The following is a 26,247-nucleotide window of genomic DNA, read 5'->3' as shown; positions in this document are numbered from 1 at the left end:
AATAGCCGCCTATATGTTAGACCACTCCTGTAACTCTTAAAGGGAGTCTAGAGTCCCTTTATGACTGGCTGTTGGGTATATTTGGAAGAGTAGTCCTCAGAGGCCTTGAGCAAAGATATGAAATGAGGGAAAATATCAAAGCAGGCTATACTAGTTAGTTGTAATAGATTTACAGTTGTCATTTTTTATGTTTTCTTGCAGATTATCAGTTAAACAAATACAAAATTTGAGATCAGAATGTATAGGACAGCAAAACCAGATAAAAAAGTAAGTGACTTTTAGAGTTGAAAGTTCCTTGAGATACTAGTTTAGCCTCCTGCATGTTACCGGTAAGGAAACTGAGATTAGTTAAAATAACATATCAATAGCTAGTTGATAATAGGACAAGAACATAATTCTGATTCCTAGTCCAGTTCTAATAAATTATGATAGCTTTGAGCTTGAATTTTATTTTGGCTTTTAATAGGAATGGTTGTTAGCGGGTGGGTTTGCAGATTAATTAGCTTTTTGGATGGTAAATTACCATGTGGTTTTTTTATTGACTAATGAGATTATTTAATTTTTAACTAGAATGGAACCCTATGATGACCAAAGTAATATACAAGAGAAAATTCAAAAGGTGAGACTTTTTTTTGAATTTTATTTTATTTTTTATACAGCAGGTTCTTATTAGTTATGTATTTTATACATATAGTGTATATATGTCAATCCCAATCTCCCAATTCATCGCCCCCCCCCCCACCCCACCCCATTCCCCCCTTGGTGTCCATATGTTTGTTCTCTACATCTGTGTCTCTATTTCTGCCTTGCATACTGGTTCATCTGTACCATTTTTCTAGATTCCACATACATGCGTTAATACATGATATTTGTTTTTCTCTTTCTGGCTTACTTCACTCTGTACAAGAAAGTCTCTAGGTCCTTCCACGTCTCTACAAATGACCCAATTTCGTTCCTTTTTATGGCTGAGTAATGCTCCATTGTATATATGTACCACATCTTCTTTATCCATTCGTCTGTCGATGGGCATTTAGGTTGCTTCCATGACCTGGCTATTGTAAATAGTGCTGCAGTGAACATTGGGGTGCATGTGTCTTTTTGAATTATGGTTTTCTCTGAGTATATGCCCAGTAGTGGGATTGCTGGGTCATATGGTAATTCTGTTTTTAGTTTTTTAAGGAACCTCCATACTGTTCTCCATAGTGGCTGTATCAATTTACATTCCCACCGACAGTGCAAGAGGGTTCCCTTTTCTCTACACCCTCTCCAGCACTTATTGTTTATAGATTTTCTGATGATGCCCATTCTGACCGGTGTGAGGTGATACTTCATTGTAGTTTTGATTTGCATTTCTCTAATAATTAGTGGTGTTGAGCAGCTTTTCATGTGCCTCTTGGCCATCTGTATGTCTTCTTTGGAGAGATGTCTATTTAGGTCTTCTGCCCATTTTTTGATTGGGTTGTTTGTTTTTTTAATATTGAGCTGCATTTTTTAATATTGAGTTGTATATATATTTTGGAGATTAATCCTTTGTCCGTTAATTCGTTTGCAAATATTTTCTCCCATTCTGAGGGTTGTCTTTTCGTCTTGTTTATAGTTTCCTTTGCTATGCAAAAGCTTTCACGTTTCATTAGGTCCCATTTGTTTATTTTTGTTTTTATTTCCATTACTCTAGGAGGTGGGTCAAAAAAGATCTTGCTGTGATTTATGTCAAAGAGTGTTCTTCCTCTGTTTTCCTCTAAGAGTTTTATAGTGTCCGGTCTTACGTTTAGGTCTCTAATCCATTTTGAGTTTATTTTTGTGTTTGGTGTTAGGGAGTGTTCTAATTTCATTCTTTTACATGTAGCTGTCCAGTTTTCCCAGCACCGTTTATTGAAGAGACTGTCTTTTCTCCATTGTATATCCTTGCTTCATTTGTCATAGATTAGTTGACTGTAGGTGAGTGGGTTTATCTATGGGCTTTCTATCCTGTTCCATTGATCGATATTTCTGTTTTTGTGCCAGTACCATATTGTCTTGATTACTGTAGCTTTGTAGTATAGTCTGAAGTCAGGGAGCCTGATCCTTCCAGCTCCATTTTTCTTTCTCAAGTTTGCTTTGGCTATTCGGAGTCTTTTGTGTTTCCATACAAATTGTAAACTTTTGTTCTAATTCTGTGAAAAATGCTATTGGTAATTTGATAGGGATTGCATTGAATCTGTAGATTGCTTTGGGTAGTAGAGTCATTTTCACAATGTTGATTCTTCCAATCCAAGAACATGGTATATCTCTCCATCTGTTTGTGTCATCTTTGATTTCTTTCATCAGTGTCTTATAGTTCTCTGAGTACAGGTCTTTTACCTTCTAAAGTAGATTTATTCCTAGGTATTTTATTCTTTTTGTTGCAGTGGTGAATGGGATTGTTTCCTTAATTTCTCTTTCTGATCTTTCGTTGTTAGTGTGTAGGAATGCAAGAGATTTCTGTGCATTAATTTTGTATCCTGCAACTTTACCAAGTTCATTGATTAGCTCTAGTAGTTTTCTGGTAGCATCTTTAGGATTTTCTGTGTGCAGTATCACGTCATCTGCAAACAGTGACAGTTTTAGTTCTTCTTTTCCAATTTGTATTCCTTTTATGTCTTTTTCTTTTCTGATTGCCGAAGCTAGGACTTCCAAAACTATGTTGAATAATAGTGGCGAGTGTGGACCTCCTTGTCTTGTTCCTGATCTTAGAGGAAGTGCTTTCAGTTTTTCACCATTGAGAATGATGTTTGCTGTGGGTTTGTCATATATGGCCTTTATTATGTTGAGGTAGGTTCCCTCTATGCCCACTTTCTGGAGAATTTTTATCATAAATGGGTGTTGAATTTTGTCAAAAGCTTTTTCTGCATCTATTGAGATGATCGTATGGTTTAAGTTCTTCAATTTGTTGATATGGTGTATCACATTGATTTGTGTATATTGAAGAATCCTTGCATCACTGGGATAAATCCCACTTGATCATGGTGTATATGATCTTTTTAATGTGTTGTTGGATTCTGTTTGCTAGTATTTTGTTGAGGATTTTTACATCTGTGTTCATCAGTGATATTGGTTGGTAGTTTTCTTTTTTAGTAGTATCTCTGTCTGGTTTTGGTATCAGGGTAATGGTGGCTTTGTAGAATGAGTTTGGGAGTGTTCCTTCCTTTGCAATTTTTTGGAAGAGTTTGACAAGGATGGGTGTTAGCTCTTCTCTAAATGTTTGGTAGAATTCACCTGTGAAGCCATCTGGTCCTGGACTTTTGTTTGTTGGAAGATTTTTAATCACAGTTTCAATTTCATTACCTGTGATTGGTCTGTTCATATTTTCTGTTTCTTCCTGGTGCATTCTTGGAAGGTTGTACCTTTCTAAAAATTTGTCCATTTCTTCCAGGTTGTCCATTTTATTGGCATGGAGTTGGCTTGTAGTAGTTTCTTATGATGCTTTTTATTTCTGCATTGTCCGTTGTAACTTCTCTTTTTTCATTTCTAATTTTATTGATTTGAGTCCTCTCCCTCTTTTTCTTAATGAGTCTGGCTAAAGGTTTATCAATTTTGTTTATCTTCTCAAAGAACCAACTTTTAGTTTTATTGATCTTTGCTATTGTTTTCTTTGTTTCTATTTCATTTATTTCTGCTCTGATCTTTATGATTTCTTTCCTTCTGCTAACTTTGGGTTTTGTTTGTTTTTCTTTCTCTAGTTTCTTTAGGTGTAAGATTAGATTGTTTACTTGAGATTTTTCTTGTTTCTTTAGGTAGGCTTGTATAGCTATAAACTTCCCTCTTAGAACTGCTTTTGCTGCATCCCATAGGTTTTGGGTCGTCGTGTTTTCATTGTCATTTGTCTCTAGGTATTTTTTTATTTCCTCTTTGATTTCTTCAGTGATCTCTTGGTTATTTAGTAACGTATTGTTTAGCCTCCATGTGTTTGTCTTTTTTACGTTTTTTTCCCTGTAATTCATTTCTAATCTCATAGCGTTGTCAGAAAAGATGCTTGATATGATTTCAATTTTCTTAAATTTACTGAGGCTTGATTTGTGACCCAAGATGTGATCTATCCTGGAGAATGTTCCGTGTGCACTTGAGAAGAACGTGTAATCTGCTGTTTTTGGATGGAATGTCCTATATATATCAATTAAATCTATCTGGTCTGTTGTGTCATTTAAAGCTTGTGTTTCCTTATCAATTTTCTGTCTGGATGATCTGTCCATTGGTGTAGTGAGGTGTTAAAGTCCCCCAGTAGTACTGTGTTACTGTCAATTTCCTCTTTTATAGCTGTTAGCAGTTGCCTTAATGTATTGAGGTGCTTCTTTGTTGGGTGTATATGTATTTATAATTGTTATATCTTCTTCTTGGTTGATCCCTTGATCATTATGTGGTGTCCTTCCTTGTCTCTTGTAACATTCTTTATTTTAAAGTCTATTTTATCTGATATGAGTATAGCTACTCCAGCTTTCTTTTGATTTCCATTTGCATGGAATATCTTTTTCCATCCCCTCACTTTCAGTCTGTATGTGTCCCTAGGTCTAAAGTGGGTCTCTTGTAGACAGCATATATATGGGTCTTGTTTTTGTATCCATTCAGCCAGTCTATGTCTTTTGGTTGGGGCATTTAATCCATTCACGTTTAAGGTAATTATCGATATGTATGTTCCTATGACCATTTTCTTAATTGTTTTGGGTTTGTTTTTGTAGGTCCTTTTCTTCTCTTGTGTTTCCCACTTAGAGAAGTTCCTTTAGCATTTGTTGTAGAGCTGGTTTAGTGGTGCTGAATTCTCTTAGCTTTTGATTTTTCCATCGAATCTGAATGAGATCCTTGCCAGGTAGAGTAATCTTGGTTGTAGTTTCTTCCCTTTCCTCACTTTAAGTATATCATGCCACTCCCTTCTGGCTTGTAGAGTTTCTGCTGAGAAGTCAGGTGTTAACCTTATGGGAGTTCTCTTGTATGTTATTTGTTGTTTTTCCCTTGTTGCTTTTAATAATTTTTCTTTGTCTTTAGTTTTTGTTAATTTCATTACTTTGTGTCTTGGCATGTTTCTTCTTGGGTTTATCCCGCCTGGGACTCTGCGCTTCCTGGACTTAGGTGGCTATTTCCTTTCCCATGTTAGGGAAGTTTACAACTATAATCTCCAAATATTTTCTCGGGTCCTTTCTCTCTCTCTTCTCCTTCTGGGACCCCTATAATGTGAATGTTGGTGTGTTTAATGTTGTTCCAGAGGTCTCTTAGGCTGTCTTTATTTCTTTTCATTCTTTTTTCTTTATTCTGTTCCACGGCAGTGATTTCCACCATTTTGTCCTCCAGGTCACTTATCCATTCTTCTGCCTCAGTTATTCTGCTATTGATTCCTTCTAGTGTATTTTTCTTTTCAGTTATTGTATTGTTCATCTCTGTTTGTTTGTTCTTTAATTCTTCTAGGTGTTTGCTGTTTAATTCTTCCAGGTCTTTGTTAAACATTTCTTGCATCTTCTCGATCTTTGCCTCCATTCTTTTTCCGAGGTCCTGGATCATCTTCACTGTCATTATTCTGAATTATTTTTCTGGAAGGTTGCCTATCTCCACTTCATTTAGTTGTTTTTCTGGGGTTTTATCTTGTTCCTTCATCTGGTACATAGTCGTCTGCTGTTTCATTTTGTCTGTCTTTCTGTGAATGTGGTTTTCGTTTCACAGGCTGCAGGATTATAGTTCTTTTGGCTTCTGCTGTCTGCCCTCTGGTGGGTGAGGCTACCTAAGAGGCTTGTGGAAGCTTCCTGATGGGAGGGACTGGTCAAGACAACTTTTGAAGGGAGAAATTTAATCTTTCTTTTGTGTTATGCAGTGTTTACTTACTTAATTGAACTCGTATATCTCTCTTTGTAACAGTGTTTTTGTTTTTCTTTTTTTTACTCATTATAAGTGATATATGTATAAAAGTATTAACAGGGTGCCTTTTAAACACTTGAATATAATGGAAAAATTAGCTTATAATCTATCAGACTAAATATATACAAAAGCAGTTTTAAATTAACCAGTTTAAATTTGGTTAATTTAAAATCTTTCATGCCAGCAGGGAAAACCCAGCTTGATTCCAACTTAATCAGTAATATTTATCTAAATAAAATACATTATGTGAAGGCAGATGGTAAATATGGAAGAAAGATGAGAAGTCATGTTGAGGCTGACATGGCAGTAGAGAGGAATCTGGCAGATATAAATGATCTGAGGCTTTCAGAGGTTGGCTTTAACAAATGTGGGTAGGAGTGTTTTCTTAGGCCTTTGTGTTTGGATGAAATCTCTCTCAAGCTCTTTGTTCTGATTCTATGGTCACCAAGCTGCTTTGGGGTATTAATTTGGCTTTTTAGGCACTTTGTCACTGGAAGAGGTGAGTGCCCTCCTCAGGAAGTAATTATTCATTAATTCAGTGAATATTTATTGATCACCTGCCATTTGCTAGGCATTCTTCTAGATATTATGAACTAGAGCACTGAAGAAGACAGGCAGAGTCACTTCCTTTATGGAGCTTCCAGTTCAGTGAATATGAATATTCCTATTCCTGAATGTAGTATCTTTGATTGTAGGCTTAATAGGTTAGGTTGGTATGAAACCCATTAAGAGTTTTCATAGCAGTCTCTCTTGAGTTTGGGTAATGTTTAGTTTTCCCTGAGTCCATTCAACTTTGAGCCATTGAGAAGGTAAACTTCTAGATTTGAAAAATCTGAGAACCAGATCCTGGATCTTTGTATGTTCACCAAGGAAATGCCATCCTATGAGATCTTTAGATGCCCAGCCAATGAGTCTTCCTTTGGGGAAACAACTTTACTTTGTACTGTGAGAAGACACAGACAGTAACACAAATATAATTAGTGTGTTTCCCCTCCTCTTTCCCGCTTACGTAAATTCTTTTGAGGCATAACATACATATAAAAACGTGCCAAAATCGTAAGTGTGAAGCTTGACAAAATTCACGAAGTGGACACATCCATGTAACCAGCATCCAGTTAAAGAAACAGAATGTTACCTTCACCCCAGGAGCATTGAGCCCCCTTTCATTCACGACCATTTCCTTCCAAGGGTAAACACTATCCTCACTTCTTTTTTTGTTTGTTTTTTGAAAATTGTTTTATTTTATTTTATTTATTTTTGGCTGTATTGGGTCCTCATTGCTGCATGCAGGCTTTCTCTAGTTGCGGTGAGCAGGGGCTACTCTTCGTTGTGATGCGTGGGCATGGGCTTCTCATTGCGATGGCTTCTCTAGTTGTGGAGCATGGGCTCTAGGCACGCAGGCTTCAGTAGTTGTGGCTTGCGGCCTCCAGAGTGCAAGCTTAGTAGTTGTGGTGCACAGGCTTAGTTGCTCCGCGGCATGTGGGATCTTCCCGGACTAGGGATCGAATCCGTGTCTCCTGCATTGGCAGGCAGATTCTTAACCACTGCACCACCAGGGAAGCCCTATCCTCACTTCTTATGCTAAAGATTAGTTTTGCCCGTTCTTGAACTTTGTGTAAATGAGGAGTGTATAGAATATATTCTTTTGTGTTTGACTTCTTTCACTCATGCTGTTTTATCCATGCTGTTGTATGTGTTCATTCTCATTGCTGTATAATGTTCTATTTTATGATTATAGGAAAGTATACTTTTTATTCAAGGTAGTTCTTCTGGTTGATTGCAGTTTTTGAGTATTACAAATAGGAGTGCTGTGAACATTCTTGTATGTGAATTTAATAAACCTAGGTTAATATATGGTTTTCAGCATTTTAACTTTTTGAAACTTGAATGACTCTTAAAATTGATGTGTAGTGTTTTCTTTTTCTCCTGAAAATCTTTTATTTTCCCTGATGGCATGTCAGAATAGAGGAAATGCTAATTGCATCTCCGTAGTATAAGGTTTCTTAGATAACGTTTTGCAAATCATAGTGGGCTAGATTCTCCTGAGAAATTCTTTAGTGTTAAAGTGCCCTTGAAAGTAATATCAGTGCTTTTAGACTGTTAAAGTAGTTAGTTTTCTTACCAGAAGCCATTCCAGGAATACCTAATTTGTTCCTAGGAATGAACATATATTTGTATTTTACATATCTTTATGTATAGATTATATATAGACTTTAATAATTTGTCTCTGTTTTCGAAGGTTCGGTCTTTGTGGGCTTCAGTGAATGAAACACTCATGGTTTTGGAAAAAGAGAGAGAAGTTGTTAGTTCAGTCCTTAGTGTTGTTAACCAATATACTTTAGATGGAACTAATGTTGCTATCAATATTCCAAGGCTCTTACTTGACAAAATTGAGAAACAAATGTGTCAGGTAAGCATTCGATAATTAAGGGAGCTTTGAGAAAACTCCCTTCACATAATTTTTTTATATATTGTATATTGTTTTTCCCACAATGTTTATCTACTGTTTTTGGACTTTACCTTTGTGAATATATCTGGTAAATCTTTCATAAAGAGGGGTACTGTTGAACGTGTTTATATTCACATCTATCAACCTTTATTCATTGTCCGTACCTTGTACGGCACTACATCATATAGTGTAGAGAGTAGAAGTTACTTAGTAGGAAGATGATATGATACCTAGTTCTTTATAAATTCTCAAAGAGAGCACCAATGATCTCCTGAATGCTAAATTTCTTTATAAAAAACTCTTCTATTCTCTCGTTTTTCTTTCATCTTGATGCTATTAAGTGTTTTAAGGTTTTTTCTTCCTTTAGGTTTTGTGACCTCAGTGTCTTTGCCTTCCTGTGGTGTTTCAGACTGCTGTCTCCAGTTTTCCACTGGTTCCTTTTTCTCTAACTTTTAAATGAACATGTTCCCCATGGTTCCTTTAATGCCCCCTTTTCTTTCCCACATTATAAATCCATCTGTATTTTCTTACCCAATTCCATGGCTTCATCAGCCTCCTATACAATAATATTACCAGATTGGTATTTCCAGTCTCTCCCCTTCAACCCAAACTACATCAAATTTTTCCACTTGCTTATGGGACATTTCCATCTGAATAGCCTACGGTTTTTTTTCTTAGTAAACTTAAAATTTTTTGAGCATCTCCTATGTGCCAAGTATTATTATAGTGAAGGGGATATAAAGATAAAATATTGTTGTGACCCTGAAGAGTTTTCACTTTAACATGTCAGGCACTTCAAATTCAGAGTACATACAAATCAGGATCTGTAAACTCAGATTCCTACAGGGGCTAGGCCGGTAAGACTATATAAATGAAGTACGCTAATTATGTGTAACAATAGGGGTAAAGTAGGAAATGATGAGATCTTTGGGGGACTAATTTTGTGTGAAATCTGTGATTTTTAAAAATATTAGCTAATTAACTAAAAATAATTAACTAATTCAGATGATTTTAAAACATTGGAACTGTGCAGGCCAAATAAACATGTCTAAGTTTGGAATCAACCTTTAGGGGTCCTTTAATTTGCAACTTTCGGTAAAACATGAATTCATGATCTTTCTCCAAACCTGATCTTTCTCCTCAGTCTTTATTTTGCTTTCCATTTATTTGCATTTCTTTTATTCTAGTTTCAGCTTTTTTTGCATGATATAAAAATGTAGCATGGTGTGTTAATTTTTCCACAGTAGTTTTCTTTGGGCCAGAATTATTTACATAGTTTTATTTTTGGGTAGACATTTGTTCTTTTTTTCCCCTCTTTTTTAAGGTAACCTTTTTATATAATAGTGAAAAATGTAAATATATATTTGTAGCATTTTATTATGTTAACAATCTATAGTTCACCACTTTTTTTTTTCAGTTGCACATAGGAAATGTTTATGAGGCTGGAAAATTGAATCTCTTAACAGTTATTCAGTTATTAAATGAAGTCTTGAAAGTAATGAAATATGAACATTGTCAGGCTAACCAAGCAAGACTGACAATAGACCTTCACTTCCTTGAAAAAGAGACCAAAGTTCAGAGAGAAAGATTGTCAGATCTGAAGCATATGAGGTACACTAGAAAGCTCTTCTGTTATTTCATTGGGGTAGGAGTAGGGTGGTTTTGATAATTTCTCAGCACAATTTTTGTTTAGTTAACAGCTCAGTAGCTTTGGCAAACAAGTGTGAAAATTTTACTTGTACTCAAAAACCTTGTCACCAACTTCTAGAGAGACACATGAAGTAGCAAGGAAAATTAATGTAGTTTTCTTTTGTCTGGAGTATATTATTTGCCCTGAGTGATAATTCTTTATCAGATAATTCTGACTTTTCTCTAGCTTTTCTTTTGTAGGGTCTACTAATAAAACTAGGTTTCAGAAAAATTGTTTGTATTGAGCAGGGTGACCGGGAGGTAGGAGTGGAATTTCAGCTTGAGTTCAGAACCAGGAAAAAATTGTATGGGGTTGGCCAAAAAGTTCGTTTGGGTAACATCTTAGGGAAAAACCCGAACGAACTTTTTGGCCAGCCCAATATTTTTAAAGATAAATGGAGTATAGATGTATGATTGCTATTTGGTGTTAAAAGGAAAGAAGGTATTTTAGATTCTGAACTCTCAGTGGGAGAGTTTATGCAATTTAGGTGTGCTGTATTGGTTGAACTTTATACTTTCTGCCCTTTCTCTACAAACAATAGTATTCTTACTTCAACACTTTTTCTCAGTGCTTCTTTTTATATATTCATGTTTTGAATGAAGTTCTTTTTTATGCCGTTACAGGTGTAAAATAAAAGAAGATCTCACAACTATAAGACATTCTATTGTTGAAAAACAAGAAGAATGGCATAAAAATTGGGAAGAATTTCTTGGCCTGTCTCCTTTCAGTCTAATTAAAGGTTGGACTCCAGTAAGTAATATTGACTTGACTTTTGGAGAGTAGTTTAATCTCTTGCAAACTCTTGATTTATCATGTTACAAATGACCTGGAAATGCTATATGTGTGTATGCTTGTCATCTTTGCATCTGAGCCTAAAGTTCAAATATTTTGGTTTCTGTGATTTTTCTAAATATATATTAGAATGTTCATTAAGCTGCTGTTGTGGTATAGTTAATATTTTTAGATTCAGTGGATTGTATTAAAAAGAAAATGAGATCGGGGAGAAACGAGCTGAGGCTCAAGTCACCCGTGGGGGCCAAGCCTGCCATCTACCCGTGGCCGCTGCCGGTCTACGACAAACCCCACGATGCTGCTCATGAAATCATCGAGACCATCCGGCTCAAAGATTTGGAAAGACATAGTTTAACAGAAGAGGAATGCATGAAGGAGAAATGGAATTCTCTTGCCTGAATTTCTGCAGACAGAAATAAAGAATCAGTTATGTGAATTCGAAACCAAATTACATAAAGAAGAATTATCAGAGGAGGGCTACCTGGCTAAAGTCAAATCCCTTTAAAATAAAGATTTGTCCTTGGAGAACGGAGCTTGTGCTTTCAGTCGAGAAGTGAATGGATGTCTAGGAAACGGGAGCCAGACAAGTGGTGAGGGCCGCAGAGTGGAAATAGCAGAGAAAAACAAGTCCCCCAGACCTGTATCCAAACTTTGCATGCCCAGGAGAAGCAAGTCCGATGGAGAAACAAAATCTGAAGTCTCATGTAGCCCCAGGATTACAAGGCAAACTACCAGGCAGACCACCATCACATCTCATTTCACAAGGGGCCCTGCCAAACGGAAGCCTGAGGAAGACCCTAAAAAAAGCAAAATCAGATGATTCTGTCGGTGAAGAAGAAAAAGACCAGGAGGAAAAGAGACGTAGAGTTACATCCAGAGAACAAGTTGCTGGACCGCTCCCTGCAGAAGAACCGGGAAGAGTAAGACCAGGAACACACGTGGAAGAAGAAGAAAGAGTTGATAAAGTAAAGCCTGGTCACCTCCAGGAAGAAAAGAGACTCAGAAGTCAAACCGAAGGACTAACACCTAAACAGAAATCTAAGGAGGAGCCAGACAGAGATGCGAGGCCTGGAGGAGCTCAGGCTGAAATGAATGAAGGAGAAGACAAAGATGAAAAGAGGCACAGAAGTGAACCCAAAGATCTAGCTAGCAAACAGAGACCAGAAGAAAAAGAACCTGAAAGAGTAAAACCACAAGTTTCTGATGAGAAAGATGAGGATGAAAAGGTAACAAACGCACATGGTAAACACAACAGCTCGACATGGTAAAGTTGCCCGTCAGAACGAAGGGACCTGGACCATCCTCTGGGGGTCTGTGCATGCCCGGAGATGCAGAACATGAACACTCAGTCCCCTGTGCAATCTAACAGCTCTAGTCCACATGTCTCACCCCAAACCCAGGAAACTAAACCTACTAGAGCAGGAAGCAAAAATATGGTAGGACTCCTCGGAATGGCTGAGCCTTTGACCAAAGACCAAGCCCCACAATCCCTATGAACACATTGAGAATTTAGTTTGTTGCAAAGCACTGCTCTGATCTTCACAACTATGGCGGGAGGTGGTGGTGGGGGGAGTCTCCATGGGACACACCCAGACTAGAAGTCCGAGTGGCATTTAATAAGTGACTTAAACAAGGACAATGTGCAATCCCCTTTTAATACTTCTGATCTCGGTGAAGAGCAAGTCTCACTTTGTTGCCAGTGCATCTCAAACCTTTCCCTGCAGTTGGTTCATCTTTCAACAAAGACAACAGGGTTTAGGTCCCGAGTTTTTGGCCGGTAACAGTAAGGATTACAATTTAAAAAAAAAAAAAGAAAGAAATTGAGACATTCCTCTTTATTTTAGGTACTATTACATTTGAGGCATAGTTGGAGGGCAAAGTAGCCCTCTTGTTCCTAGTATCATACTCCTTAGTTTAAAAATAGTTACAGGATAATTTGTATGTTTGCTAATTCTTTCCTCGTGGGAAAAAAATATCATCCATTCATAGATTTACTTAGTATTGTTACTGTGGTACTGAGTAAAGTGTGTATATTTCAAAATAACAAATTCTGTGTTTTAAGGCTGTGGATCTTTTACCACCTATGTCTCCCCTTTCGTTTGATCCTGCCTCAGAAGAAGCATATGCGAAGAGTATTCTTTTGCAGTACCCTGCTTCACTTCCAGGTTGGTTATTTATTATTTTCTCTTTTAAACTTCCCTCTCATTAATATTTCTCACTATGATAATAGTTCTTTTATAAACTTTCATGTTTTTTTTCCCAGTTATTTACTGTGGTGAAACGCACATAGCATTTCAGTCATATGAGCCTCAGTTAACAGGCTTTTTGTGTCTCCTTTCTTTCAGTTGCACAGTTTTTTTACTTTGCACAATGTTTTCAAGGTTTATCCAAGTTGTAGCATGTATTGATACTTCATTACTTTGTTCGAATACATTCTGTTGTATGATTGAATTGAATTTTGTTGATCTCTTCGTCCTTTGATGGACATTCGGGTTATTTCCACCATTTGGCTATTATGAGTAATGCTGCTATAAATATTCGTTTACAAGTTTTGTGTAGAAGCCCACAATTTTTTAACATGAAAGAATAGTACAGTAATTACCTGAATACTTAACTGTTGCTTGTTTCAACAGTTGAGATTTTTGCTTTAAATGTGTATGTTTGTTTGCTAAACCATGTAAGTCTGAGACCTTAACACCACTTCACTCTAAGTGTTTCAGCATGCATTCCCATGAAAATAAGGACTTTTTCCTCTTTAATTACCATACTAATATTACACCTAAAATTAATAATTATCTCATTCAGTTTCCTCAAATATCATACCATTATCACACCTAAAAAATTAATTTCTCTACAATATCTAATACCCATTTCATACTCAGTTTCACCAATTGCCTGGTACTTGTGTACAAGAAATTTTTATTGGGTTCAGTAAATGTAAGGTAGATAGGTGGAGGGATAAATGAATAAAAAATGTATGAATTATGTAGCCAGTCTGGAGCAGGTAATAAGTATAGGTCACAGTTGAGTTTAGGCAGGCCATCGGTTGTGGCAGCAGTTAGCACAGGACTTAGGAAGAAAAAGGATGAACACAGCTAGGATAGGTGATTGGTTTGGGAGTCAGGTGTATGTGGGGAGGACACTAGTTGGGAAAGATCATAGACCAGAGAGCAAGGGTCAAGGATAGGCGCCAGCATAAGAGTAGACACAAAAGACTGCATAGTTTGATTAATGAAAAAGATCTTCAGATACAGAGCTTCAGATACAGAGCATTGCTTATGATGATAGAATTACTTTGATAGTTCTTGGCATATTTGGTTGCCATTGTGTTCTCACTTCAGCTTGGAAAGGGCCTTTGTACTCTTGGCATACTTAGTTTAGGCCCTGTGAAACCATGAAATTGTCCTCACGTCCATCTGGAGATTTCTATGTCGCCTTCAGAGTGAGGAAATATTTGTCTGTTTATGAAGTTTAGTTAGAAGTCCACATTTTAAAAGTGTTTGATAGGATCTTTGGGGGTAACCCTTTCCTTCAGACATTGCAGAGTTTGTTCTCTTGGGATTCCTTTTTTTTTTTTTTTCCTCTAGAGCCTTGGTCTGGGCTGGGGAACCTCAACATTATTTTATACTTTTTGTAGTAAACCACTTTACTTTGCTTAAAGTAAAACAGCTTTTTCCCTCCTATACCTTACATATTACATCTTTCTTGAAGTGATTTTTCTTTTCAGTGGATTTTAAAAATTATATTTCAGCATATTAAGTACAGGAATATTATAAATACCTGTTTACTGAACACTCTTGTCAAATCTTTGCAATATTTGCTTTAGATTTTTTTTTAAAGTACTGGTGTAGTTAACCCTTGAGTATCCACCCTTCCTTGAGTATTCTTTTTTTTTTTAATTGCAGTATAGTTGATTTACAATATTATTTTAGTTTCAGGTGTGCAGAGCATAGTGATTTTGGGGTTTTTTTTCAGATTATATTCCATTATAGGCTATTACATGATATTGGCTATAATTCCCTATGCTATACAGTAAATCCTGTTGCTTATCTATTTTATGTATTAAAGTAGTTTGTATCTGTTAATCTCATACTCCTTTGTCCCTTCCCCCGCTTCCTTCTCCCCTTTGGTAACTGTAAGTTTGCTTTCTGTGTCTGTGAGTCTGTTTCTGTTTCGTATATAAATTCATTTGTATTATTTTTTAGATTTCACATATAAGTGATATCATATAGTACTTGTCTTTCTCTGTCTGACTTATTTCACTAAGCATAATATTCTCTGGGTCCATCCATGTTGTTGCAAATGGCAGTATTTCACTCTTGTATGGCTGAGAAATATCCATTGTGTGTGTATGTGTGTATATATATGCCACATCTTCTTAAGCCAATAATCTGTTGATGGCACTTGCGTTGCTTCCATGTCTTGACTATTATAAATAGTGCTGCTATGAACATTGGAGTGCATGTGTTTTTTCAAATTAGAGTTTTCGTTTTTTCCGCCCATATACCCAGGAGTGGAATTGCTGGATCATATGGTAGTTCTATTTTTAGATATTTAAGGAAACTCCATACTGTTCTCCATAGTGGCTGCACCAATTTACATTCCCCCCAACAGTGGATGAGGGTTCCCTTTTCTCCACACCCTCTCCAGCATTTATTATTTGTAGACTTTTTAATGAGAGCCATTCTAACAAGTGTGAGGTTGACACCTCATTGTGGTTTTGATTTGCATTTCTCTAATAATTAGTGATGTTGAGCATCTTTTCATGTGCCTGTTGGCTATCTGTATGTCTTCTTTGGAGAAATGTCTATTTAGATCTTCTGCCCTTTTTTTAAAAAAATATTTATTTGGTTGCACCGGGTCTTAGTCATGGCAGGCAGGCTCCTTAGTTGCAGCTCACTGGCTCCTTAGTTGTGGCACGTGTGCTCCTTAGATGTGGCTGGTGGGCTCCTTAGTTGCGGCTGGTGGGCTCCTTAGTTACGGCTTGTGGGCTCCGTAGTTGTGGCATGTGAACTTTTAGTTGTGGCATGCATTGATTGGGTTTGTTTTTGTGATATTGATATGTATGAGCTATTTGTATATTTTGGATATTAACCCCTTGTCCTTGACCGTTCATTCTGCATTTGCAGAGGTAACCACTATCCTAAATCTTAAGTTTATTCTGATGTATGTTTATAAAAATAATTTTACTTTGGATCTAACCATACATATACCATTCTGCTGTTCTTAAGTTTATAAATAAAATTTCTCTTATCCCCCAACATGTTCTTTGTAAATGTTTATTTTTGAACCAGGATCCAAGGAGGGTTCACTCATTGTATATGGTTGTTTCGTCCTCTTACTGACTTTTATTCTAGGATAATGCCCTACCCCTTAAAAAAAAAAATGACATTGATATTCTTTTTAACAATCATTGTGTGTGATTTACCAGTACATATACTGATTTTTTTTTGTCAATATTACTTTTGTTCTATTCCTTCCTTTTGAGAGGTATATCTCGAAGTATATCTTTCACTTCTTTTAGTGACAGACCCTGAATAGTAAGATCTCTTAGTCTTTCTGAAAATGTCTTTATTTTTACTTACTCATGAATGATAGTTTGCATTCAAGATCAACACTTACTTTTCCTTGGGACTTTAATAATATGATCTCATTGCTTTCTGCCTTCTTTTGTTTTTGAAACATTTGCTGTCGGTCTAATTGTCATTCATTTGTAGGTAATTTTTGATCTCTGGTTGCTTTTAAGACTTATTTATTTTTGTATTATGCAGGTTCATTGAGCTGTATCTAAATGTGGATTGATTTTTATTTAGCCTGTTTGGACTTGTGTGTGCTTATTCAGTGTGAAGGCTCGTATCTTTCTTCAATTCTGGAAACTTATTCACTAATATCTCTTGTAATATTACCCCCCTCTCTCATTCTTTTGGTCCTTTTCTTTTATACCTCATATTATTGGGACTTCTAATTCTGTCCCCCATATCTCATAAATTCTCATTCATATTTACAACCTCTTTGTAACTCTGGACCTGCATTCTGGGTATTTTCTTTGTATCTCTCTATGGTTCACTAATTATCTCTTTATTTATGTTTAATCTCCTTTTTCACCTGTCCATTTAGTATTTAGTTTTCATGAATGTATTCTTTATTTGCATCTTTTTTCAAAACTGCCCATTCTTTTTCATGGTGTCATCTTCTTTCATTATGGCCCCTGTTGTTTCTTTTTTGTTGATCACTTTAAATGTACTGATTTTTATCTTTATCAGTTTTCCCAGTATCTCTTCATTTCAGGTACTTCTCCTGTAGACTCTGCCTGCTGATGTTCTATTGAAATATTAATATTAAAATATTTGAATGAAATGTCAACTTCAGTGGGTCCCTCACCTCTGGAGGAGTCATGTGGGCCCAGGATTGCAGAAGGGCCTCTACAGAGTGGCCAAGAGTCCCAGGGATTTCTCTTGAACTAGACCAGTTAATGTCTTTGGTTTGGGATTCCTAAAACAAGTAGCCAGTATAATTATGGATTTCACACCTCCTTTTGAATAGGCTAGGTTTTAGATGACTTTCCTTCCTTCCTTCTATACTTTTTTTTCACCAAGGGGTCCAGGTAGACAGCAGGCTTTCCCTGTCCAGTTGGCAGAATTTTTGTAATCCCTTTTCAGAGGCAGAGCAGTCTTTGCAGTGTCTTGTCTTATGGCAGTCTCTCAGATCCCAGCCTGAGAGGCCTGAGATGATGTTTCTTGTTACCATGTAGGCATTTAAATCTCCTGTGTTCAGCCCCTGGAGCCTGCCTCACTGAGCCCTTGTTTCTCAGTTTAAGTTTACCCTGCTTGTTGTGCTTTCCATCTTTGGTTCTGTCATGTGATGATTTTTATTCTTCTGGGCTTTCCTTTTTTCTTACATTTTATTTAGTAGTTGTAGTGTCTTTACGGTAGGAGTCAGTGTCTGCTTTATTTTCATTTGCTTTGTAGTGGTGAGTTCAGTTTGTTTTAACCTCCTAAATGCCCTATTATGACTGTGCCCTCCTTTGCTATCTTTGCATCTTAAGTTTAGTTTTCATCATTTCTTGCATGTGATTGTGTTCTAACTAGCTACTCTGCCTCCAGTAGTCTATCTGTTCTATATTCCAAATGGCTGTCAGTGATCTTTCTGTAATGTAAATATGATCCTTTTCACCTCTTGGTGTAATACCCACCAGTGGCTTTCCATCACCCATCACCTTTGGAAAAGAGAAAAAGGCTCTAGATGCTTTTTCACTTAGCAGCTTTTACCTTACAGACTTTCTTTCATACCAGAACAAATGTGCATGAACTCTGCCTACCACCACCAGATGGTGTTTAAAGTTGGGCATCATCATTTTTATTTTTAAAAAATCTTTAAAATATTTAAAAATTAAAGTATAGTTGATTTACAATGTTTCAGGTGTACAGCAAAGTGATTCAGTGATCTGAAAAGGAACATATATATATATATATATATACACACACACACACATATATTCTTTTTCAATTCTTTAACATTACAGGTTATAACAAGATGTTGACTATATCATCATCATTTTAGTTAATGGTTGTCTACTAAGTTTGTGGTATAGTTGTATTTGTGCTTATTTTTGGAATGTTTTATAAATAACAGTAACTCCATCATAATTAGTAGGTTCAAAAGCATAGGGTATTGAGAATGTTATGAGGTGGCATTATGATGAATTACAAGGAAAACTTTACATAGTATACACATTGGCTTCTTATACAGTAACACTTTGGACACATGTATAAATAGTCTTTCAGAAGCTAACATGTTGAAAGAAGAGGAGCTCCTGGAATATCAAATCCTTTGAAATACAGCCATGGCTTTTGTCATCAATTTCATTGCCTATCATGCTTCCACTAGATATACCTTATGCTGTGGCACACGAAACATGCAACTTATTCTCTTAGTACTTTCATGGCTTCTTCATGTTCCCCACTCTGGGCCAGGTGCCTTTCTGCCTCCTTGCATTCTGTGCATACTTGTATCATAATACTGTAGCAGTATACCATAATTCTGTATGTACTTGTCAATAGTCTTTCCTGTACTGACTCCTTGAAGACAGGTCTCCATTTTTAATTTCTTTTTCCCATTGTTAGTGCAGTAACGACACATAGTTATTAAGTGATATGTTGAAGAATAAATACATAGGTTGACTGATGTCCTAAGTGCTGGGCTAAAATATGCTAAGTACTATAACTTTTTGGCTGGTTTATGTGGTAATTGCATTATCTGTGTACTTAAACATGAAGCATGGCTGTATAATACTTGAGAATTATGGATTGTCCCTTTTTGGGAAAGTTTGTGTGAGCTGTCTTTCTAGGAAAGCCTATTGTACATATTCTCCATCACTGTCATGCATACTACTTTATACTTAATAATTGAATAATTGTCTTTTCCTATTAGGATTTATTTTTGTTTTCTTCTGTTTAGAAGTTGTTGTAGAACTTCAAGAGATCTCTGAATATTAGAACGTACAAACATAATTAAAGAGTAATTAATTTTTCTATTCCTTTAGATACACGTAAGCAACATATCCAGGAAAATGACTGCAGAAGGGCAAGTGATATACTGGAAACTAAATGTGATCTAGCCAACAGGTAAAAGAAATTTGATTTTCATATTGATTTTTTTTCTCTTAATTAATTTTAGTCCCATCTTCAGCCAGCTTTCAAGCTTCTGCACTGTGAGATAGCTCATAACTTTCTTCTCTTAACCAGACAGTGTTTTCCTACTGTGGATCCACGTTTTCAGGAAAGATTCAACATTTCTGTTGCAAGGGCATTTTTTTCCTTCTATTCTTATCTAAATGTTGGGACTCACGGGGATTACCTAATTTTTGAAGAAAAAGACATATATGAAAATTATCTAATGCAAGTTTGGGAATTTTTGCCTTTTTGTGTCTGTGAACGTCTTTGAAATCACTTGTGGCTGTTGACTAAATCCAAGAGTTTAGGGACTTCTGAGATGATCTAGTTGGTAGTTTTCAGTCTGTGTTCTGCAGCGCCCTCTGGTGCTGTGGATGAATCAAATTTAACCGGTGACTGTTCCAGCCTTTCCCACTTCAACCTGAGCAGCCTACTCCTTTATCTGTACTATATATTGGGGCTTTATATGCCATTTGATAAAAAGAGTTCTGTACTTAAAAAAAATTTTTTTGGGAAGACTTCTGATTCAATCTAATCCCAAAATTTAGCATATGAAAAAACTGAACCTAGTTAGTTTGTTGTAACTAGGAGTATTCTTACTTTATTGTCTTTTTTCCTCTATTACCCTATTTATCCCTTAAATAAACTGATGCCAGATTATAAAAGCAGAAATCTCTAAACTAAATGTGAATGTGTCCCTTATTGAAACTAAACATTAGGTAGCAGTCAAACACAGATATGCTAAATAGATTCCTTTATTATTTTGCTTTTTCTGATTAACCTTTGATTTAAATAGTTGATTTTCAGTTCAACTTCCCCATGTTAATGAAGCACAGATATGGAAACAAAATACTTAGGATAATTCTAAAAGAAAATTCTAAATTTTAAGTGACTTGAGGCCCCCTTCATTCTGTATACTCTTAATAAGTTAATAAGTTGAAATACCATAACTAGAGTAAAACTTACATGTGAAATTATGCTATTGGCAGTTTCCTCTGCAAATTTTCTGGTTCACAGGAGGTCAGGACTACTTGTGGGAGAATTTTATTTTTGTTCTTAGATCTGTGTGTGATGTTGAATTTCTGAGTACCTAAAGAAATAGAATGAAATCTGCAGTGAAGACCTTGTAAAGTGAAGAAATTGTAAAGTTATTGGGCTTGCTAATTTTACCCCCTTATCACAATTGTTCTTAAAGCATGCCTCTTAGAGGGAAATAGTTGGTGCTTCCTGATCTCAGTTATGTTTTTGGTCTGTCTGTCCTTGAGAGAGCAGATTAAATATTTTGATTTAAAGTCTCTTGCTGGACTAAAGATTGATGGAGTTAGTAGATTAATTCACAAATCTGATTTTATTTATGAACTCCATTCAACCTCAAGATTCTTTCTTGAAGTAGAATTTTGTACTAAGATGTACTGTCAGAATTCTACAGGAGCCAGATGCTCAGCCCCTAAGAATTTAATTCAAATAGAATTCTCTTAATATAGGAAAAAGTTGTATTAAATAATTTTGACTTCCACATTTATCCTTTTCTAAGCTCTTGGATCTTTTAACTGTCTTTTCACGCTTTATTTTACTTATAGGTTGGGATATTGAAAGGAGGTAGAGGAAGGCTTTTGGTGATGAGGGATAAACGCTTAATGGGAAATGAAAGATTATTACTGCCTAATAGGAGAACAGAAGAGAGGTAAAGAGTTGAGTTACTGGGATATGGAAGTAAACATGTTGCTCAGAATTCTTTACTGTAAAAGGTATTTTGTAATAAAATGTTTCATGTGTAATGCGGATAGACTGCACTTAAAGAAATACCCTTTTTTTGGCATGTAGTTCAGCTATTATACTAAATATTTTATTTGTAGTGGCATCATCTTACATCAATATCAGTGTAGTTAATTGGGAAATTCATATGTGGATATGGTTAATATAATTATGCAGTTAAAACACATGAGATGAATGTAGTTTTTAGAGTAAGTGTGTTGTTTGCCCTTTCACATGTGGTTTTCATTCGCAAGTACTAAAATATTAAGTAGTCTTCTCCATAAGTCTCCTGGCTTGGTTTTGATCAGAGTGAGCTCATGGAGGCTGCACCATACTTACAATCAGAATTCAGTGACTGATGATGCCTTTGCTATACACTCTGGGTACTACCTTTCTTTGCAGTGGTTTCTGGAAAGGAGGGTTCCATGATATTTCTAGTGGTGGTGATACAGTTCTTCTAGACCTTTAACCTCTACAGTTTCTCCTTTACTACATTTCAGAGATAGGGCAGTATGATCTTGCATGCATTCCAAACAAACATCCTTAGTCTTAGAAATTGAATTCTAATCTCATTTTATTATTTCCTTTCTCTTTTTATTATTTCTCTGTTAATTGTAGACATGTTATAACAACAACAAGAAGTGAAAATAAAAAATAATTAGCTAAAGTTTCCAATTTCCAATAAATCACTTTTCAGATTCTTTCCCAAGTTCTTTTTTAGACTTTATTTCCAATTCCAAAGTCTTGTATTCTAAAATACAAAATTTTCTCAACATTAACATAGCATAAATGCAGTTTTTTTAGTGTATGTGTATGTTTACTTAACATTATATTACCGCTTAAAATAGCTTTTTAACATTTCATTTATTTTTAGACTTTAGGTTTTCCTCAAAATTTTTGCTGCTATAAAAAGCATGTCTTTTTTCTTTTGGTAGTGCTTTTAGGGTTAATTTCCACAGTGGGATCAATACCCTTTTTATCTGGATTTCATGGGCCTCATTTTTGGCCTGGCAAGTGGGTAGAGAGTAAGGACTGAGCCAGGGCTGCTTTGAAGTTGACTTGAATTGAGATATTAACAAGGCTAATAGCATGTGCCAATTCAGAAATGAGAGAGAGGAGGTATAGAATGTGGTTCCATTTTTCTCTATTATGAGACTCTGCAAGAATGATTCAGATAGAAAAATTTGGTGGCATCTATAGAACCTCATCTTCAAGTGACATTTATTCATTGATCCATCGTGTGGCACTACCAAGCGCCAGGCACTGTGTTAGGACTTGGGAATAGCCTTTGGTAAGACATAGTCCTCATCTTCAAGGAGCTCACCAGTCTTTTGGTGGCATCTTAGTGGCGTTGGTCCATAGGGCTTGCTGGCCCTGCTTCAGAGGGCTTTCTGATCATTTTAATGTCAATTTTGGGGAAGAATGTGGATAAAATCACACTAGATAGTAATCACTAATCTTTTGCCTTAGATATCTAGATTATATCCTGTCGAGGCGAAGTTGAAACAAGCAATTTCAGTGATTTTGAATTATGTTTGGAAGGTAGATTTCAAGAAGGGCACATTTGAAAAAGTTTGAAAGGCATATTTGCTATTATATAAAATATTTGCAAAGTTGTTAATTTTGTACTTTTCTGTCTATGAACAGAAGGAAAAACACCAGCATGCTTGATGTTGAAGTTGGTTTCTGTGGTAATCCTGCCTCCATTTTACCTAGAATAGAAAAGCTTTTGGTCAGTGAGCAGACCCAATCCATGATTGAATTTGAAGGCACTTTCAAGATGAAGATAAATAAAGTTATCATTACTTTGAAGGCTTAAAAAATTTAACAACTTATTTTGTAATTATAGTGAAAAGATGCATAAGGTTTTCATGTTTACCAAAAGGGACAAGAGAATCTAAGAGATTAAGGAACACTATGTGTGGAATGCCGCAAATTCGCATTGAATAACCTTATGACTTTACTGTAAGTGTAATGTATTTGCTATAGAAAATTCAGCATAAGAGAAATTGATTCTGGACCTGAAATATCAAAAGAATCTTACAGTCTCTGCTACAGTGCTTCTGTGGTCTGAAGCCTGAGGACATTGTAATAACGTGATTCTAGTTAATTGAATTTTTTTTCTTTAATTTATTTTTCTTTATTTATTTTTGGCTGCATTGGGTCTTTGTTGCTGTGCATGAGCTTTCTCTAGTTGCGGCGAGCGGGGGCTACTCTTCATTGTGGTGCGCGGGCTTATTGCGGCAGCTTCTCTTGCTGCGGAGCATGGGCTCTAGGCGCAGGGGCTTCAGTAGTTGTGGCACTCGGGCTCAGTAGTTGTGGCTCACAGGCTCTAGAGTGCAGGCTCAGTAGTTGTGGCTCACGGGCTTGGTTGCTCTGCAGCATGTGGGATCTTCCCAGACCAGGGATCGAACGCGTGTCCCCTGCATTGGCAGGCGGATTCTTAACCACTGCGCCACCAGGGAAGTCCCTAATTGAATTTGTTTTTACCTTGTACTCAAGTTTTTGAGTGTTCATCAAGTCATCCAACCCTTGTAAAAAATGCTGTTGACTTAAAATACATAGTGGGTAAGGATAATGTTCATAATTTGGGAGGCTGATACACAAATTGGGCTGAAGTACTGCTCTAATTGTCACTGTACTTCCCTAGAATAATAAACTGCCTTTTGATGACCGGGACGAATTGAGTGAAATCGTAACGGACAGATACGGGGCAGACAGTTTCCTTAGAATATTCAGATACATCAAGTGAATGGAATTCTTTCTTACTCATAACTTGGATTTATTAATTTTTTTTCCTTTTAGCCCTGCTTCTTTTCTGTTGCAGCCCATTTCACCATCAGATAGAAACAGTGTTACACTACTTGAAAAGGTACATTTTAAAACAATTTAAAATTAATTCTGGCCATACTCACATATGATAAAATATTCTTTACTTTAGTTGATATCCCTATTAAATTTATATTTTCACATTTCCTAGTATGTGCACATTATGTACCATTCCTGTTTACACATTAGTTATTACTTCTAAATGGGAATACTGGAATTTTTAAACTGCCAGTGAACATTTAATTTTACAATAATGTTAACCTTTTATAGATAAACATTAATGAAGATGAGGTACAATTATTAAGGTTTTAACATTACATGTCTATCTTCTTCAGGACACGAAGTTGACAACTCCTAGAGAGAAAAATGAAACAGTTTCTAAGAAAACACCAGAATTTGAAGCGGAAGACTCTTCATCATCAAATATTGCAGAGAGTAGTGCATTTGGAGGGTCTCTGCCAGCTAAAAAAAGTGATCCATTCCAAAAAGAGCAAGATCATCTGGTAGAAGAGGTTAGAAAAAGATTGTAATAAGTATACTGAAATGTCATTTTCTCAATGGTGTTGGGGTTATAAGTAAAGTACAGTTAATTATTGATTAGGTGTAATTTGGGAAGGGAGGTCGCAGATAATAAAAATCATGGTTAAAGCAGAATTGGCCCTCCCCAAAAGTAGAAACAGATATAAAATAAACTTATTTAGTTAAGATTATATCCATGGTTTAGAACACATGTCCCATTCTATATCTATCCAAAAGTATAAAAATAATACATGTATAATATTTTTGGAATTAACCATTACATAAATTGTTGGATAAATACACCCAATGATTATACTTGTTAAAATACTCTGTGAATGTTATCTGTTGCTTAGCTGAGCTTCCTCTTTTTTTGAATTTTAGAACAAAGACTATACAATATATTATCACCGAGTGAAGGTTTTGTCCTTCTGCTTTTTAAATATTTCAAAAGTGAATAAATACATGATTGTTTATGATCTTGGTTTTCTTAACCAGCTCTGTTCCTTAATACTTTTCTACTTTTCACGGGCAAGTGACCACATAATACGACTATTGCTGAGTATTACAGAACTCGGTTTATACAAATGAAATGGTCAGGCCATTCTTTAATGTTATTTTTTAAATTTTTTTTATTTTTTAAATTAATTTATTTATTTTTATTTTTGGCTGTGTTGGGTCTTCGTTTCTGTGCGAGGGCTTTCTCTAGTTGTGGCAAGTGGGGGCCACTCCTCATTGCGGTGCACAGGCCTCTCACCATCGTGGCCTCTCCCGTTGCGGAGCACAGGCTCCAGACACGTAGGCTCAGTAATTGTGGCTCACGGGCCCAGCCGCTCTGTGGCATGTGGGATCTTCCCAGACCAGGGCTCGAACCTGTGTCCCCTGCATTGGCAGGCAGGTTCTCAACCACTGCGCCACCAGGGAAGCCCTTTAATGTTATTTTTATTACATATTTCCCATTGTTTGAATTTGGATAAACAGCCAGAAAATAAATCAGCTGTTTTACATTCCTGAGAGACTGAAAGAAAAGTTTGGTTTAGTGCATATTGATTGAGGTATTGGAGTTCCCTCCTTTATCTTGATCCTGAAAAAAGTTAATAAATATTGTCCAAATAAGAGAGCTGGCTGTCAGTCATTTTTCTTGTTTGCAACTTGAGGAAGTTGGACCAGTTTCATGGTCTCTAAATATTTTTAAATCTCTAAAGTTCTGTTGTTTCTCTGTATTAGCTGATTGACTCTATACTAAAGAAAAGATGATTAGTCATTCTTTTTTTCTTTCCTGATATGGGAGGAAAGGCACATTTTCTGGTTAAAAGAATTTACAGTAGCAGTGGAATGGATAGGATGCAAGAGGAGAGCCCTAAAATCTCATAAAACTCTGAAAGTAAAGTGAAATTAATTCTCTTTAATAGTGTTTATTATGACAAGGAATATTTAGTGTTAGAATTCTAAGGAGCCCTCTATTTTCATGGAGGAGGGTGAATTGGAGTCAGTTTGATTATGGTTGTAGGCAGTTTCTTTTTTAGGGATTTCAGGGTGCAGAGATTTTAATTTGCTTGTTTTTTGCTTTCTGGTTTTATTAAAATGTTGTTAATACAGAGTGCTATTTTCATATTGTGCACTTTCTTTTCTCTATTTTAGAAATGTATCCCTATGTTTTCACTAATTTATGTCTGATGATGAGGTTT

At 36.0% G+C, this 26,247-nt stretch overlaps 1 protein-coding gene, 1 non-coding gene and 1 pseudogene across 8 annotated transcripts in view; all 3 read left to right on the top strand.

The window, feature by feature from the left end:
- Positions 1 to 26,247, top strand: part of HAUS6 (HAUS augmin like complex subunit 6) — a 46,151-nt gene that overhangs the window by 10,776 nt on the left and 9,128 nt on the right. For 6 of the 7 annotated variants that reach the window (XM_068552051.1, XM_068552053.1, XM_068552050.1 and 3 more), the window contains 9 exons: positions 202 to 267; positions 571 to 619; positions 8,096 to 8,266; positions 9,723 to 9,916; positions 10,619 to 10,745; positions 12,850 to 12,952; positions 19,330 to 19,411; positions 24,020 to 24,086; positions 24,379 to 24,555. In XM_068552051.1, the coding sequence (XP_068408152.1) occupies positions 202 to 267; positions 571 to 619; positions 8,096 to 8,266; positions 9,723 to 9,916; positions 10,619 to 10,745; positions 12,850 to 12,952; positions 19,330 to 19,411; positions 24,020 to 24,086; positions 24,379 to 24,555 (1,036 nt within the window). The remainder of the gene's footprint in view (positions 1 to 201; positions 268 to 570; positions 620 to 8,095; positions 8,267 to 9,722; positions 9,917 to 10,618; positions 10,746 to 12,849; positions 12,953 to 19,329; positions 19,412 to 24,019; positions 24,087 to 24,378; positions 24,556 to 26,247) is intronic. The other variant, XM_068552052.1, reaches the window with a different exon arrangement.
- Positions 10,986 to 12,055, top strand: LOC137770441 (DNA (cytosine-5)-methyltransferase 1 pseudogene; annotated as a pseudogene).
- LOC137771056 (small Cajal body-specific RNA 8) lies at positions 23,804 to 23,937 on the top strand. Its single transcript, XR_011075275.1, has one exon. It is a non-coding gene; the product is annotated as a small Cajal body-specific RNA 8 (non-coding RNA).

Source organism: Eschrichtius robustus, chromosome 10 (genome assembly GCF_028021215.1).
Source record: "Eschrichtius robustus isolate mEscRob2 chromosome 10, mEscRob2.pri, whole genome shotgun sequence".
Lineage (NCBI taxonomy): Eukaryota > Metazoa > Chordata > Mammalia > Artiodactyla > Eschrichtiidae > Eschrichtius > Eschrichtius robustus.
Note: the sequence above shows the minus strand (reverse complement) of the source record. Positions and strands in the feature narration are given on the sequence as shown.